At 41.4% G+C, this 16,113-nt stretch overlaps 1 protein-coding gene across 4 annotated transcripts in view; it reads right to left on the bottom strand.

The window, feature by feature from the left end:
* The window catches only part of SLIT3 (slit guidance ligand 3), a 713,209-nt gene that overhangs the window by 114,973 nt on the left and 582,123 nt on the right, over positions 1-16,113 (bottom strand). For all 4 annotated transcript variants that reach the window (XM_077327142.1, XM_077327144.1, XM_077327141.1 and 1 more), the window contains 3 exons: positions 12,954-13,025; positions 6,649-6,812; positions 1,143-1,267 (listed from right to left, as the gene is read on the bottom strand). In XM_077327142.1, coding sequence (XP_077183257.1) covers positions 1,143-1,267; positions 6,649-6,812; positions 12,954-13,025 — 361 coding nt within the window. The remainder of the gene's footprint in view (positions 1-1,142; positions 1,268-6,648; positions 6,813-12,953; positions 13,026-16,113) is intronic.

Below are 16,113 nucleotides of genomic sequence, written 5' to 3'. Positions count from 1 at the left end.
AAAAATAAATCAATAAAATAAATTTCACAGATGGCAACGTATGCTGCTTAGGGCCTGCTGCTTTTAACTTTATGAACCAGAAAAGGAAAATACTTCTTTAGTTGCATTGCCGAATAATCAATGAAACTCCTTTAGCTCTTTTGCTGAAGTTCATATTTGAATTAGGGTCTGCCCATGACACTGCTGTAGCAGTGCAGCCCTCCACGGACAATTTTCTACCAGTCTAGATGAAACACAAGCTGAGAGGGCAGACATAGGACAATTTATCTAGGCAAAGGAAATAGCTTCCAGATGGCCAGAGATGTTTGGTACTGGCTGGTGAGAAGGAAGCAAGGTATTGTTACTGAATTATCATGAAATTCTGGTGAGGATCAGCTTGGCAACAAGAAAGTAATTATTTTGCACATTTTAATTACACATTTAAACTTGTCACATATCACCTTTGTTCAAAATCTGTAGCAAAAATATAGATGCAGGCTGTGAGGGGCTGTGGAGAGTTTATCCAATCTATAGCCTTTGGCTATCGTGTTCTCTTTCCTCCTTATACACTGTATATGCAAGTCTTGTGCCATAATCATTAGGTATATGTATATGTAACTATACTTTTAAGTTTGCAAGTCAAAATGGGGAGGATGAAAAGTGGGCAACAGCTACAACAAGAAGGAGGAACACTGAACTGGTTCACCTATATGCAATGGGCATCTAAAGTTAAGAAGAACTGAAAGAATCCTGGGGAATCCTGAGAGAACAGACTGAATCTGAAATTTCTATTCAAAACTTCTTGTAACACCTGTAATACTGTTAAAATAAAAAAAAATAAAAATGGACAGAATACAAAAGAAAAAAATTCATTTACTAAAAAGTATTCGTATTATTCACATCTGGATATAGATTTCTCTGATTAGATACTGGGAGCCCAAGAAGTGTTCTTTCTTCCTTCATATGTACTTATCGCAAGAAATTAGCTATTGTAAATGCACATCTCTAACTATAACTTATCAGCTTTGTGGAAGAGTAAGGCACTAGTGCAGACTTTATAAATCTAATCCTTCTCTCCCTACCTTACCCCTTAAAGCGACATATTTAAGCAGTCAACAGGCAATAACATTCAATTTAGTAGTATAGTCTAGCTGTTCTCATACCTTATAGCCAAATGGACAAGTACACCTGTATAAATCCACTGGATCATTATTGCAAGTCCCATTGTTTTTACATGGATTGGATAGGCAAGGGTTACACTTCGATGCAATATTGATATCAACAGCCCCTGAAAAGGAAAATGTGTATAGCTGAAAAACTTATTGATATGGCTTAAGATATTTCCCTGTAATTTGCATTTTTGTAGTATGAGAGCATATGTTTCTGCTGTTATTCTGAAGAGCTTCTACTTCATTATGTCTGATGCAGGTCTTTCGTGATTTGTACCAAAAATAAAGCAAGGAAAGCACTGTTGCACAAATTTCCTTCTGCAGAAACATGCGGTACTACAAAGGATTTCTTGGAAGAGATTCACCATACCATGTTATTCAAGTAATGATTTCAATGATTAAATGATAGTGACTGAAAACACCCATAATTTATCAAGCTATTGTAATGGAAGCAGCAACCATCAGAATAAAAGGAAATATGCAAACTACAAATATAACCATCATGCGTACTAGCAGAATGAATCCATCTTCATTTGAGTTGCACAGTCAGAAATGTTTTTTCATCCCTAAGTTTCACTATATTTGCAGCGAGGAAGGCAGGGGTCCATCAGTCTGAAGGGCAGATTTCACTTAAATTTCACTGCAAACTTTAATTGATCCTGTTAGCAAAGCACTTAGTTGTGCACAGCAGAATGAAACAAGAAAAGGTCTATTCTTTTGAGTCAGCTGGAAGTTTAACATAACAAATAAATAGCAGATTTAGCAATGGGGCCATATAAACTGAACCACAGCACAGAGTCCTGTTGACTGCATGTTTTCCTCTGCATGGAGAAGAGAGAAGGGAAGAGGGGCCCCTGTGCTCCTTGCAGTGAAATGACAATTTAGTATAAGTGACAAGCAGAGTGACAAGAGAGAAAGACCAGAAGTAACTTCATGTCTGAGCACAACATCGTTTGTTACTGTTTGACATTTATGCAAATTTATTTTCCAATACACTGTTTTGAGCATCATGTTTCTTATTTACAGATGGTAAGCTGTTCCTTTATAACACACAACATTTTTTCTTTAACTCCCTCAGGCAGTAAAAAAGGCCAAAAATATAAACAGTAATTAAAAACATACAACCACATTAAAACACATGCACGCACTCACCCCCTCCATTTTTCCACATACAGAAGGGAACCTCGTTCATAAAGAATTATTTGGGAAACATATGTTTTATCTGAGCAAATTGAAAGGCAGATGGTTGTTGACTGGTGCAGCTATAGTCCTATTGTGTCTATCTGCAAGCCAGTGGTGGGTTTGAGGAAAATCTACATATAATATGTACCGGCATGAATAATTTACCTCAAATTCAATGCTGTGGGGGTGCATTCATATACCTCCAAGGATTCCCTAAGCTTTTCTCCAATCTTTCTTAAACATACTTTGCTCTAAAGTTTTCGGAAACAGTGGGCAAAGCTTAGGTGGCTGCCATGTGAGAGGAAAAGCTCAGTTCTCCTTCAGTGGAGGAAGTCATCTGAGCTAGTTAGGTCAGGTCTGCTTGGTCAGGTAGGGCTCTGCAAATTTTGTGTGGCTATTCCCTGGAGTGACCACAGGCTAACTCTCCTGCTTTAGTAGGAGGCTAAAGCTCTGTTCTTAGCCAATTTGGACATCCAGTACAGGCAAATTGGACTAGCATAGGAGTTAGGAGAGAAGAAAAAGGCTGCATCATTACATCGCAGAGTCAGATGCTTTGAGAGCTCTTTTTTAAAAAATCAAAGAAGACAAGAAGCCTACATTGCAAAACTGGCTGTGGATTTGGTGGAATGAAGATCACGTAACAGGAGAGCCACAGCTTTGAAGCTAGTCTTTAATATGATTGGACTCCTTGATTGGGCAGCCGCTGGGAAACCATCTAGCCACAGGGGGGGCACCGAGGGAGCACTTCCCAAAGGCCTGGAAAGCACACTCGGGGCCTCGCGGAGGCCCTGGGTGTGCTTGCCAGGCCCCTGGAAAGTCGTCCTAGGGGAGAGGGAGCGCTTCCCAGGGGCCTGGCAAGCACACCCAGGGCCTCGCAGAGGACCTGTGTGTGCTTGCCAGGCCTCTGGGAAGTGCTATCCATCTCCCCCACTCCCCTCCGCTCCCTCGCCCTCAGTGCTTCCCGGCGACCTGGAAAGCAGCCGGAAAGCTCACAAGGAGGACCCTGCTATTCGGAAACTATCTCCTGATGGACGGCAGGATGAATGTCCCCCCTGAGTCATTTGCCAATTGTTTGGAAGCACTGACTGGATGGATCAGAGTCACTTGAAATTCAATTCCTCCAAAATGGAGGTCCTGTGGCTGGGCCATAGGGGGCAGGAGCAGGAAGTACATTTTCCCTGTCTGGATAGGTTCCAACTAACATCTGTGCCCCTAGCCAGGAATTTGGGAATGCTCTTTGATGTCTCACTATCCATGGAGGCTCAGATCACTAAGGTAGCCCAGGTGACGTTCTTCCATCTACATCAGGCTCGGCAACCTGTCCTAGACTTCTGCAACTCACTCTACAGAGGCCTACCCTTGTCCCTGACCTGGGGTATCAGTTGGGTCCCCTTCCCCCCGGGTCTCCTGCTTTCTGGGCTTGGTATTCGACCAGGCTCAGTTGATAACAACTCAGCTCAAGTTTCATTCTAGAGCACTAAGTTAGCCATGCTTGAATCCATAGATGCAAGTCATTGGCGAAAGGTTTTTTACATAGTGCCTCGCCATCTTACTGGTTATGGTTAAATTGTAATGTTTTTTTGGGGGTTAATTATTGTTTTTATGGAGTATTTTTACTGGATTTTATGATATATGAATTGTTAGCCACCGCAAGCCAAACTGGCAGATACCAAGTCCGGTCTCCCACAGCACAAGTGTCGAATGGATCCGGTAGTTTACATGGTCCTTTCCATGAAGAAACTGATACTGGCAATGGTGACCCTCAGCAAGACTTGTCAGCTGCACGTGGGGGACTCAACATCAGGGGACCCAGCAAGGAGTGGAGAACATAATGAGGTGAGGGGTGGGGAGGTGGGGGACGAGGAGTAGGATTGTTGAAGGACAGACTGGTGAACTGTGAAGAGAGGTTTTTCATTGAGAAGTGGGAATACATTCCTGCTCCTAGGAAATGGCAGGTTCTACAGCTATGCTACAACATCCAGGCAGCAGGGTATTTGGGGTTCTTGAAAACCTTCTACCTCCTAAGAAGGCAGTACTGGTAGCCCACCTTGCAAAAGGATGTTGAAGTGTACGTACAAGGCTGCTTGGTGTGTTTAACTATGAAGATGGGAGAGGGGAAGCCTCACAAGGATTATTGCAGCCACTGGAGGTCCTGAATGTGCCATGGGTGGTGACAGCCATGGATTTTATCATGGACTTGCCTCCAAGCCACGGGAAGACCTCAATATAGGTGGTGGTGGATCTGTTCACTCTGCCCCGAAACCAACGAGCATGTTTATTTAGCACATTTATAGGCTACATGTGTTGTCTACCAAGGTGATCTCCAAATGCAGGCTCCAATTTGTTGCCACCTTATGGCAGGAGTTCATAAAACTGATCAGGGCAGAACAAGGTCTGACGCCCAGGTGTCATATGTAGGCAAAAGGGCAGGCTGAGCAGGTAAAGTGTTGGTGCTATACCTCCTTCCAGCAGGATGACTGGACTAAGTTGTTGCACCTGGCTGAGTTTGTGTGTAATAATTCGACACAGGCTAGCACAGGCATGTCCCCATACGAGGTAATAACTGGAGTGAATGACCAATTGGTATTCTCATGAGACCCTCTGGGCAACAGCCCACTGGATTTTCAGGCATCGGCAAGCAGGGTTGAGGAGTCATGGGCACAGCTGGTAGGTGTGTTGCAAGCAGTTAAGGAGAGCCATAAAAATATGTTGACAAGAAGCAGAGCCCTGAGCCCGCTTGGAAGGTGGGGGACCAGGCTTACGTATCTAAGCGCTTACTAAGCACTTAAAGTGCCTGCAGCCATCGAAGAAAGAGGGAAAGAACTATGTGGGCCCATTTACAATCACCCAGGTGGTCAATCCTGTTTGCGCTGTATCGTGTTTTTTGGTTCAAGGAAAGTGGCCTTAAAAGACAATTTCTTATAGGAGCAAGTGGGTAACAGCTCAGAGGCAGGCAAGTAAAAAAGCCAGTAAGATTATGTTGAGATTCCATGGCTCATGCACAGAGATTCTATGACTCGTGCACAGCTGGAGGATTAATAAGTGAAATCTCCTTCAGAAATATCAAAAAGGATGCAGACAAAATTGAGAGGGTGCAGAGACCAGTGAGGATGATCCAGGGCCTGGGGACCAAGCCATATGAGGAAAAGCTAAGGAACTTGGGAATGCTCAACCTGGAGAAGAAGTTGAGAGAGGACATGATTGCTTTCTTTAAGTATTTGAAAGTTTGTCACTTGGACAGTTTATGCACTGGAGGTTTCATGCCAGGCTGCAGGCTGGAGTTTTAGTCGTGGCAGGTTGTCCCACCTCTTCCTGCACTCACATGGGGGAGCATTTGGCCTGGTGCACATCATCTGCCCCTGATTTGTGCTCCTGCTGGGGCAGTGAAGCTCCCAGTACATAAACAGTCTCGGAGGGCAGGGAATAGTTCCTGTTGGCAGCAGAGGATAAGACTACAGTGATGAGCTTAAACTACATGTAGAACGGTACTGACTAGATAGCAGGGGGGACAATTCAATCAGAGTAGTTCAGCATTAGAATCAGCTCCCTAAGGAGGTGGCGAGTTTCCCCTCACTGGTGGTCTTCAAGCAATGGCTGGACAGATACTTATCAAGGATGCTTTAGGCTGATCCTACATTGAACAGGCATTTGGACTAGATGGTCTGTATGGACAACAGCTGCAACAACTGGTTAAAACAGAGAGGGCAGCTTAGTTAAACAGGTCATTAAAATTAATTCCTTTTTGCATGTGACAGGCTTAGCTAAACTTAATTTTTTGCACACTATCCTATTTATGTCATATAAGATTACACATGCAAAGCTATTCATAAAAATATTCATGTGTACTAACGCAATTGAAATGATTTACTATGTCTTATGGTTTCCAAACCTGTGACAGAAAAGTTCATTCTATAGACAGAAAAGGTACAGTTATACCAAAGATTAGGGTCGCTAGATTCTCCAGGTTGTGAAACTCCTACACATTTTGGGATGAAGCCTGGGCAGAATAAGGAACCCAGTGGGTATAATGCCAGAAATTCAAACCTCCAATACACCTGCTTTCTCTAGGGGACCTGATCTCTGAAGTCTGGAGATAAGCTGCAATTCTAGAGGATCCCCAGGTCTCATCTGGAGGCTGGCATCCGTAACAAAGACTGATATGTGTCTGCAGTATAATCATTCCACTTTCACAGAGTTATCCACAGCCTTGGCATAGGGGGAAAATACAGAAATACCATTGATCCATGCTGGTTTGGGTCCAGTGATTAAGGAGCAAGCTCAATAGTAGACCCACTGTATGCTAATAGTTTACACCTACCTTTGCACTGGAAATGGTGAATTGGAGTCGTGAGCAACAGCCTGTCTGCCATGTCATCTGGACTGCTGCACCGTGCAATCCCTGGCTCTTTGTAACCCGCCTTTACCCATTCTGAAAGCCAGCGCAGGCTACAGTCACAATGCAAGGGGTTGGTACCAAGCGCCCTAAAAAGGTAAAAACAAGGCCCACAAAGTTGTTCGAGAAGTCTCTAAAACCATTTACCACATATGTTTTTACATTACTAAACTTTTATGCATATGTGAATAAAATTAGCTGGAGATCAATATATAAGGTAAAGGTAAAGGTATCCCCTGTGCAAGCACTGAGTCATTTCTGACCCTTGGGGTGACGCACTCTAGTGTTTTCATGGCAGTCTCAATATGGGTGGTTTGCCAGTGCCTTCCCCATACGTAGTCTTTCTGAGGTATCCAGCACAACAAATTACAACCCCTTTCCTACCTTCTCCCCCTAAGACTTTTCCCCTCCTTTCCACTTTCAGCATGTCTCATCTTCTATAGAAGAATATGAGACTTTCTGTCCCTTAAATTATCATCATCAAGCAGATCAGAAGTAGTAAGAAAAGATTGGTAAGAACTAGGTAGAAGATAAATAGGAATAAGTAGGAAGACACATTTCAACTTTTTTCCATTCAAGGCAGTCCTTCCAGACATCATCCTTCAGGTTAAGCACCGCATCCTAGCCTAAGACAATGCAAGCAGTCCTAAACAGATCCTCTCAAAAGAAAGCTTCATGTTCTTCAAAGGGGCTTTCTCCCAGGAAATGGCCTGTAGGATTGTGGTCAGTTTCTGCTGACTTCAGTGCAAATGAGGCAGAAACTCTGACAGATTCCACAGACATCAGCAGCCCTTTACCTCTTGGAATTAGCCTTGGATGGTTTTGGAGTAGAATCTCAACATGTGGTATGTGTGTGTGTGTATGGGGAGGGGGGACATTTTGGCAATGTATGTGAAAGAGCAGTAAACTCTTTTTTTCCAAATAAAAGGACTACGTTCCAGGAGATATGAAACTGCTGGATGAGTAAATACGGTGAAGAATCCATTACTTTACAGTCTGTCCCTTCATTTACCCAACATACACTGTTCTCCCCTACACGGTTTATTATACTGATGATGTACTCAGTATGTTCTACATTACACTTTGACTTTAAATATAAACACAAAGTGGTTGAATATCAAAGGCATATTAACAGGAAATGGATACCTAATCACCAATCACCTTGGATATTACTGAGATGTTTTAATAACAACACATTGTTGTTCCAGTTTAATTTGGATCTGATTCATACAAAAATACTTCGTAACTCAAATACAACATTTAGGACAAAGATTTAAATGTGAGGGGTAGGAAATTCTAATCAGAATGATCTTGACTAGTTTTCACTCTGTAGGAGTTCTTGGACATGGACATGAAAAAACGAGGTTGGGCTCAGCTCTGAGATAGAAAAGAAATTCTTTACACAGAAAAAATGAACAAAAATTAATTCTGGATGTTGACTGTTTCCATTAGCGATAACACAAATAATTTCTGAAAATAGAGTTCATGCTCAAAAAATGTTCTGCACAAAAATGTAGATGGAATACTGACAGATAAAATTCTGCTAATGTTGTTGATACATGCTATAGACATGACTGATGAAATAACTTTGCCCTAGACAAACTCATGCTGAGAGTTCATGAGTTGAATTACTGGCAGGGGTTCATCCATCAAAATTAAAGAAGTGCAACTACAATGTTTCCTTAAAGGGGCCACTGTATCCAATTTATATTAGAAATTCCTACAGATCAAAAATATTTTAATTCATTATTTAACATCTCCTTTACCCATGCATTATTTAATATACACACACACATTCACACAGATGTATTAATTAAATACAATATATCATTTGAAGGAATTACTGAATGTATTGATTTATCACTCTGCTTTTCAGCATCCTTATTTGTGAGTAATTCCCACTGAAATTGTTGGGATTCAGTCTGAGAAAAGAAGTATAGCATCTACAAAATTTTAAGACCCACATGCTATCAGATTGTCAAGAAGCAGAAGACAGTACATCTCCAACAACTGCCTTCAATCAAAAAGCTACTTAGGTTGAAGGAAGATTCTGAAATGTTAGAAGAAGGATGGTTGGATCCATACTGGTATTACCAATTTTTACTCCTTACTACAACAATTTTTACCATCATTCCATTTGTTCTGTCATAACATACTCTCTGTCTGCTTTCTCTTTCTTAGAAATTTTCTACTTTTTCCACCCAGCTCCATAAGTCCATTTTCCCTCACCGCTCTCCTTCATGCTGATTGTCATAAATTCCTGGATACCTTCCTGTATTAGGTCAACATATATGCTTCTCACTCATGCATGGGCCTGATTCAGATCAGGACAGAAGAGGAGGGGGACCTTAGAGTTTCCCTTAACTACTTTCTTGACCTGAAATAATGCCAGGGAGTCACTAGTTGTCTCACAGCTACACGCTAAACATCACCAACAGAGCAAAAAAGAGCTCCCATGTGCTATAAGAGGTTGGGGAGAATAGCACAAAGTTCATCTTGTGCACTACAGTACAGTTCCAAACCAAATCAAGCCAATGGGAGCCTTTGTAGTATAACTACCTTATAATAAATCAGACCCTTGGTCCATCAAAGTCAGTATTGTCTGGCAGTGGCTCTCCAAGGTCTTAGGCAGAGATCTTTCACAACATCTACTGCCAGATCTTTTAATTTGTGATACCGGGGATTGAATTTCAGATCTTCTGCACGCCAAGCAGATGTTCTACCACTAAGCCATAGCCCCTCCCGTAAAATGGAACTCCCAGACCATGTTGGTCAACATAACTAAGGAACATCCTGGAAAAGTGTTATCATATAGTTAGGTCCTGAGTTTGCCCCAAATTTGCAAATAAATTCATTACAAGACAGACAACAGGAAGTAAAGATAATTTCTTTTCTCACTTGTATCCAACAGAAGACCCTGGAAGGTAATGATATGTTTTAAAAGTGCATTTTCCACAGTTCCCTAGATTTCACGTAACTGGAGATTTCATTTGAGTCCATTACAGCTAAATCTGGACACACAAAACAACTTTTATTATGAATAATATTAATTATTATCATTCTTTGATCTATTTGTTTGAGGGGAGGTCAACATCAAATCAAAGCAAACAATAAATACATTTCTACTATGAATGTTTTCCATTTTTGGTTGCATAACACTCTGACTTGAAATTCCAGTGTTTCCATTAGTCTAGAAAGACAACAATGATATGTTTATGTGACCTGAGTCCTTGTATGACAATTTACTATGAAAATAAAAGGTGTTACTACCTCTCAAAGCCAAGCCAATTAATTGACCCAGAATATATTATTCCAGAATGAGGCATTCTAGTTTTACATTCATTATCTGGAGTGGAGGTTGAATGAAGGTTGAAAAGCTAATTAACAGTTGAGGTTACAGGAGGCTCTTGAATACTGCATAAGAAATTCTACTCCAAAAATGATTTGTCTCAGTTCCTCGCTGGACAAGCTTTCCTTCTATTCTAAGTAATGGGTCCCTGGAGGAAAGCATTAATGACTGATGGTGATCAAGTGGCTGTGATAATAATATATTATATACCAGAAATTTTGGAACACTGAGTTTTTCCATGCTACTATAAGCAAAAAAGGCTGACCAGAAAACTTACTCACTGAAGGTCTTCTAAGAATTCTTAGGCGAGTAACACTTTGCCCTGATGACTTAATATGTAAATTAGTTTTTTCAACATCATCTTACAGTGCAACACTGAGCCCAAGCAAAGTGTGCTAAGAAGCCAATGCATCACAGGATTACACAGGGGAAAGCATAATGCTCGCATATCCCAGGGTTACATTGGAATACCCCAAAAACATAGCAGTGACATGGTGGCTGGCCTGATGCACTGGTGTATTCAGTTAATGGACATTCCTGGAGGTATTTGGCTCCCAGGAAACCCTCCCTAAGCAAGCATAAAATGATGCCAGCAAAAGCCATAAATTACAGAATCAAAGAGTTGGAAAGGTCATCTAGATGAACTCCCTCCAGGCTGCAGGAAACTCACAACTACCTGCCCACCCAGTGATCCAAATTTCATGACCAATGCCCCTCCCCTATAAAAAAACCCAGCATCTCATAGAACCCACAATCCCCAGTGTTACACAGTCACAGCCAATCATACTGTTTCTTAGTTGCTGGGCGGACCTCCTCCCCCATGCACCCAATCATCCCCTCAGTACTACATAAACACCATCCAGGACGCCTATAGCTCACATGCAGTATGGGGTTTTGTCACTCAAGAACCTACTGGACACACTACAATTTGAGCATGCTTTGCTGCACTTTGGTGGTTGGAAATGCACATAAAGGGCACATAGCACTATCATCCAAGTTACAAAATCTGCTCAGAACCTATATAGGTACTTCATCTCTGAAGGTATCAGATGAAGGGAGCTGGCAACCCCATTCATTGGATCTCATTTCAATTGCCCTGATGCTGTTCATGAAAGTCTGAGTGACAGCTGTAGTCCTGTGTGATGTTTGGGAGATGTGGTTGGCGGCTCACCCTCTTCTTACTTCTACTCTTCTTTAGATGCTATGTGCAACTTACATGGGGAGTAAAGCTGGAAGGGTGGTCCAAGGAGGGCATGCATGCTCTTGAAAACAAGAGGATTAAGGGAGAGTTCATACTCTCTTACAGCACTGCTGGAATCTGGTAAGCCATGAATGTCAATGGGGTGTGGGTATGCTCGGCATGGAAGAAGTCCTGAGGGGCAAGGGAACTGATGGTAGTGATGGGCCATTTAAGTGCAAGAGGGATACAGTATGAAAGGCAGGTCAACCAAAATTATAGACATCTGAGGAGGCACATTGGAATTGCTGACTAGTCCCCTATGACAGTTTATGGGGCAAAAGTTCAGCTAAGAATGGCCAAACTGCCGTGGTGCATTCCCTAAATGAAGATGGGGATCTAACCAGTGTCTTTGCACATGCTAGCCCAGTGCCTTTGCACTGGTCTGTTACTATCTTGGCATTGTTTCCTCCCATATGGCTAGTGGTGACATTAGGGCTGCAGTGGACTACACTGTTCCTACTTTTCATGTACCTCCTCAACTCAATGGGTAGGATGCTGGTCTTGGCTGTGGCAGGCAAAGGTTTCATAGTCTCTGACTTGTGTTTTACTACTGCTGCTATCCCATTCAAGGCTTGGACTCATGCTTTCTCTTTGACTCATGGACTTTTGTTGTAGGGTCATTCCTATCCAGCTGCTTGAGGTATTTGGTTCTTCTGCCAGGCAAAAAGGAACTCAGAAAATGGGTCAGAACCCAAGCATGCATTTGTAGGGTGGTCAGAACTCTTGCTGTGCATTTCAAAGGCAGCTATAAGGGCTGCAATTCTGATGGACTCTCAGAATGGTGCTTGCCAATGCCATTTTATTTAATGTGTACACTTTCTTTTTCTACTATTATCTGGATGGTAAGCAACCATCCTCAACTACATTTTTCTCCAAATGATTCACTAAACAGCTCTGAGAAAAAGGTACACATTAACCTGGCTAGGTATCATTATCCCAATGGTTTAACTTTTCCTCCAATTAAAATATATACCACATATCATGCAATCACATTCGCAAAAAATAAATCAGTTGAATAATGAAAACAAGCATGTTTTTAAAACAAAACAAAAAAGAAAGACTGTACACCCCACCAGAGAAGACAAACTCAATGACCTTTCCCTGTATTGTTCGGCCTCTCTGCTTCTCTGATTAGTGCTACAAACTTCATCACAGAACATTCTTCTCTCTCAAGAGGTGGAATTGTCTCAAGCCCTATCATGCGAGTAGAAAGTACATTTGGAAACTGCTGTTCGGAGAGAGTAGTTTATAAATTGAACAATCCACCCTGCAGACAAACCAGTACAACTCGTTACTTGCACATCCATTCATGCAATCAGGCATCATCAAAAACCCAGCTGGCCTTTTGAATGATTTATTGAAAACAAACATACAGCTGGATTGTTAATACTATGGCATTTAAATCTGAGATCCAAGTTCAGAAATTTCTGTTCAAGTTTATAATCTTTGTCACTTTAAATCTGGCTCCATGCATTGACTGATGTTTCAAACGATCACCCATGCAGCCATGGCTTTAAATTTCTATCAAAGGTGCAGCTTGCACATATAAATGGAGCGCCAATATAAATAAAAAAGCTGTATAAATTCCATTTGGCTCAATGATTTGTAAAGTGTCATCAGTCTATTGAAGGGAATACTTACAGATGGGAAAGTGATACAAGATCATTAAAGGATCCTTCAGGGACACTGGAAATATCATTGCCATGAAGAGTCCTAAGAGAAAAGGAAAGAACATGACATTAGAATATGGTACCACCAAAAGCAACATTAAAACACACAGATTTTATTTAAAAAAATGCTCTCCATAATCTACTGGATACATAATTTAGGAAACAGTCTATTTTAGAAACTTCATAATTTTAAATTAAAATGATTTGGGAATATGCTTTCAATGTTTCTTCTTTAAAATGATGATGATTATACAAAGGAAAATGGATGCTAACAAATGGAGAACCTGCAAGGATGTGTGTGGATGAGGGGGGGGGGGAGATTATTTCATTTCCTCCTATATCTTTGCAACATTATTTCCTTGTTGCTTCTGAGGATTCCTTATATCTTCTCTCCTTTTGCTGCTTCCTTCTCCCCATTCACCAACCATTCTTTTATCTGCCCCCCACTGTCTTCAGCTGTATTTATTAGTAATTCGTGTCATTTATATTCTACCTTTCTGTCCCACCACCAAGGGTTCAAAGCACCTTACATCACTCTCCTCCATTTTATCCTAACAACAACCCTGTGAGATAAATAAGGTTAAGAGAGACTTTTTCTACGCTGGAGGTTTTGTGCCGGGCTGCAGGCTGGCGTTTGAGATGGTGCCTGTTCCTGCTCCCGCAAAGGGGGGCATTTGGCCCAGTGCACTTCAACTGCCCCAGATTTGTGCTCTCACACGGTAGCTAGGGCAGCGAAGTTCCCAGTGCGGAAACAGTCTAGCAAGATTCAATTGCAGAGTGGGGATTTGAGCTTGGGTCTCCAAGATACTTTCCCCAGTGTTCCACACTGGGTCTGAGCTTCTCTCCTCCTCTCATTGCCTCTCTGCTAGAAGTCTAGGCATGTTGCCAAAGCCATGCAGTGGCATGTTGCTCAAGTAAGTTGTGTGCTGGTCAATTCCTGGCCTAGCCAAGTTGTGTGAATTGTACCTTGAACACACTGGCCAAGAACAGCTGCTTCTGGGAGCTTAGGTAAAGAAATATGGATATCATCAACATGTTATGCACAGCAAGATGTGGCCCATGATCAATCACTTTATGATGCAGTGTTGGGGATTTGTTCTGTCATCGGTGGCTATTACCAACACATTGATTTCCTACATGGTTATCACTTCCATGCTGAACTATTTGTCTTTTTATAATCACTTCTGTGCAGATGCATATACTGGAAAGAGTTACTAGCAGATGTATGTTGCAGAGTAAAACTAAGAGATAATTCACCACCTCTGTTCTTTGGTTAATGAGCATGTACTGTCTAAAGCAAACCAATTAGAACTCCCTTGTTTTCATGGACCTGGAACAGAATGTACAACTCAACATGGCAGTTTCATGAATTGAGCTCCTGGCAACTTCCTTGCTCAGAAAGCCCTCTTAGTCATATCTCGGTGTAGGTTTTTGCTCTGAGAGAGATAACATGGGAACACTTTCACTCCTGTGCAAAAGTGAGCTGAAGTATGAATTGAATGTGCTTCTCTTTCTGAGTCCCATGCATTTAGAAGCCTCCAGATTGATTTGATTTATTATGGTCTACAAAATTCTGGTGTCAGCTACAACCCTCGCCACATGTCATCTACGTTGTTATTAAAAATCAATTCTCCTGGGGAGAAAAAATGCTTCCAAGCGACAGCATGCAATCTGTTAGTGTCATTTATTTATTATCAGCGTTCCCAAGAGAAACTCAAAAAGGAATAATCAGCAAAAGCATTTCCATGTTTTCAAGTTTCTTCTTAGAAAAGATACATTGATAATTGTCTGACTAAGTTTTATGAGCAGGTAACAGGGTCTTGTTCATGCATGAGCCACTCCTTTCCTAATTGTTTTGTTTGCAAGGAAATTTGCTCTATCAATATTAAAGAAGGGAATTATCTTATTAATTTGAAAGCATCCCTAGATACCAAATTCAATTACAGGTGCAATAATGTGTGCCTTGTCCATAAGCTTAGATTCTGTGCTGATATTTGGGCCTCTTCACACATTACATTTTTAGGCATGCCTTCAGATCAAGATATGCCAATCTAAGAGCTTGGAATGGATGAATTTCTTTGATGGGAACACACTGGGGTTTCCATTTTGTTAACAGTAGCACATGATAGTTTCAAGTAGAAAGCCTTAAGTATATCATTGGGATGGTTGCTGTTGATTAGTAACGAGCAGCTGGGCCTGCCAATGGTTGCTGGCAGGCCTGGCCTTAAGGAGGTATTTGCCTTTTACTGATTTAAACCAAGGAATGAAAGCTGGCAGTACTATTGTGGTTGCCTAATAATCCCAACGATGGCCACTGCAGAGGGCATTCATTTCTTAAAGCAACAGGCACTGCTTCTATTATTTTGGGGGTTGTGAACTCCTGATGAATGAGTTTTAGATTTCAGATTTTTCTGCAAACTGGGGCTTTATTCTGTTTCATAGAAACAGCTGCCTTTCCTATCCATCACTTCAATCTCTAAATTTAAGGATCCACAGACTCATTCATGTTAAAAATTAGATATTGACAAATCAGGTTATTCAAGGAATGGAGGGGAGCATCTCACTTTCCTTCCCTCACTATTTCCTTTTCCTTTTCCATGAAAGCCCATATTACTGCTTCCTTTTTTCTGTTTCCTTCCACAAATATTGTCCTTGGCCAAAAAACAAACAAACAAACAAAAAATCCCAACATCGAAAAAACTGTGGGGGCAGGATTTTCTCCTTCCCACATGATATAGTGGTCCTGATCAGAATCAGATCCCCATGGTCAATGTAAAGGACTTTTCAGCCAGAAACTCACTTTTTAAAATGGTAGCATGTTCTGGAATGGAGCCAGGAATGTCCATTGTGGGCCCTTAATCAACACAAGATGTAGATGATGCTGGATGGGAGGGTACAAATGTTGGCTTGGATTGATTAAAAACCTTACAATTGGGCCAAGCTTCCTTTAACAGACCAAGGAAAGTATTTGGGGATGCTTATGCACACAGCCTTGTTGAAGAAGGAAAAGCCTTGTTGATGTTGCTTCCTTTCATTAACTGGTTTCTCAGATTCCATTTACCTAGTTATGCTGATACATGTCATTGAAAGATTATTTCATAGGTAGCTATATAAATCTGTAACAGAACAGC

This window comes from Paroedura picta, chromosome 3, assembly GCF_049243985.1.
Source record: "Paroedura picta isolate Pp20150507F chromosome 3, Ppicta_v3.0, whole genome shotgun sequence".
Classification (NCBI taxonomy): Eukaryota; Metazoa; Chordata; class Lepidosauria; order Squamata; family Gekkonidae; genus Paroedura; species Paroedura picta.
This window is presented reverse-complemented; position numbering and strand designations above follow the sequence as displayed.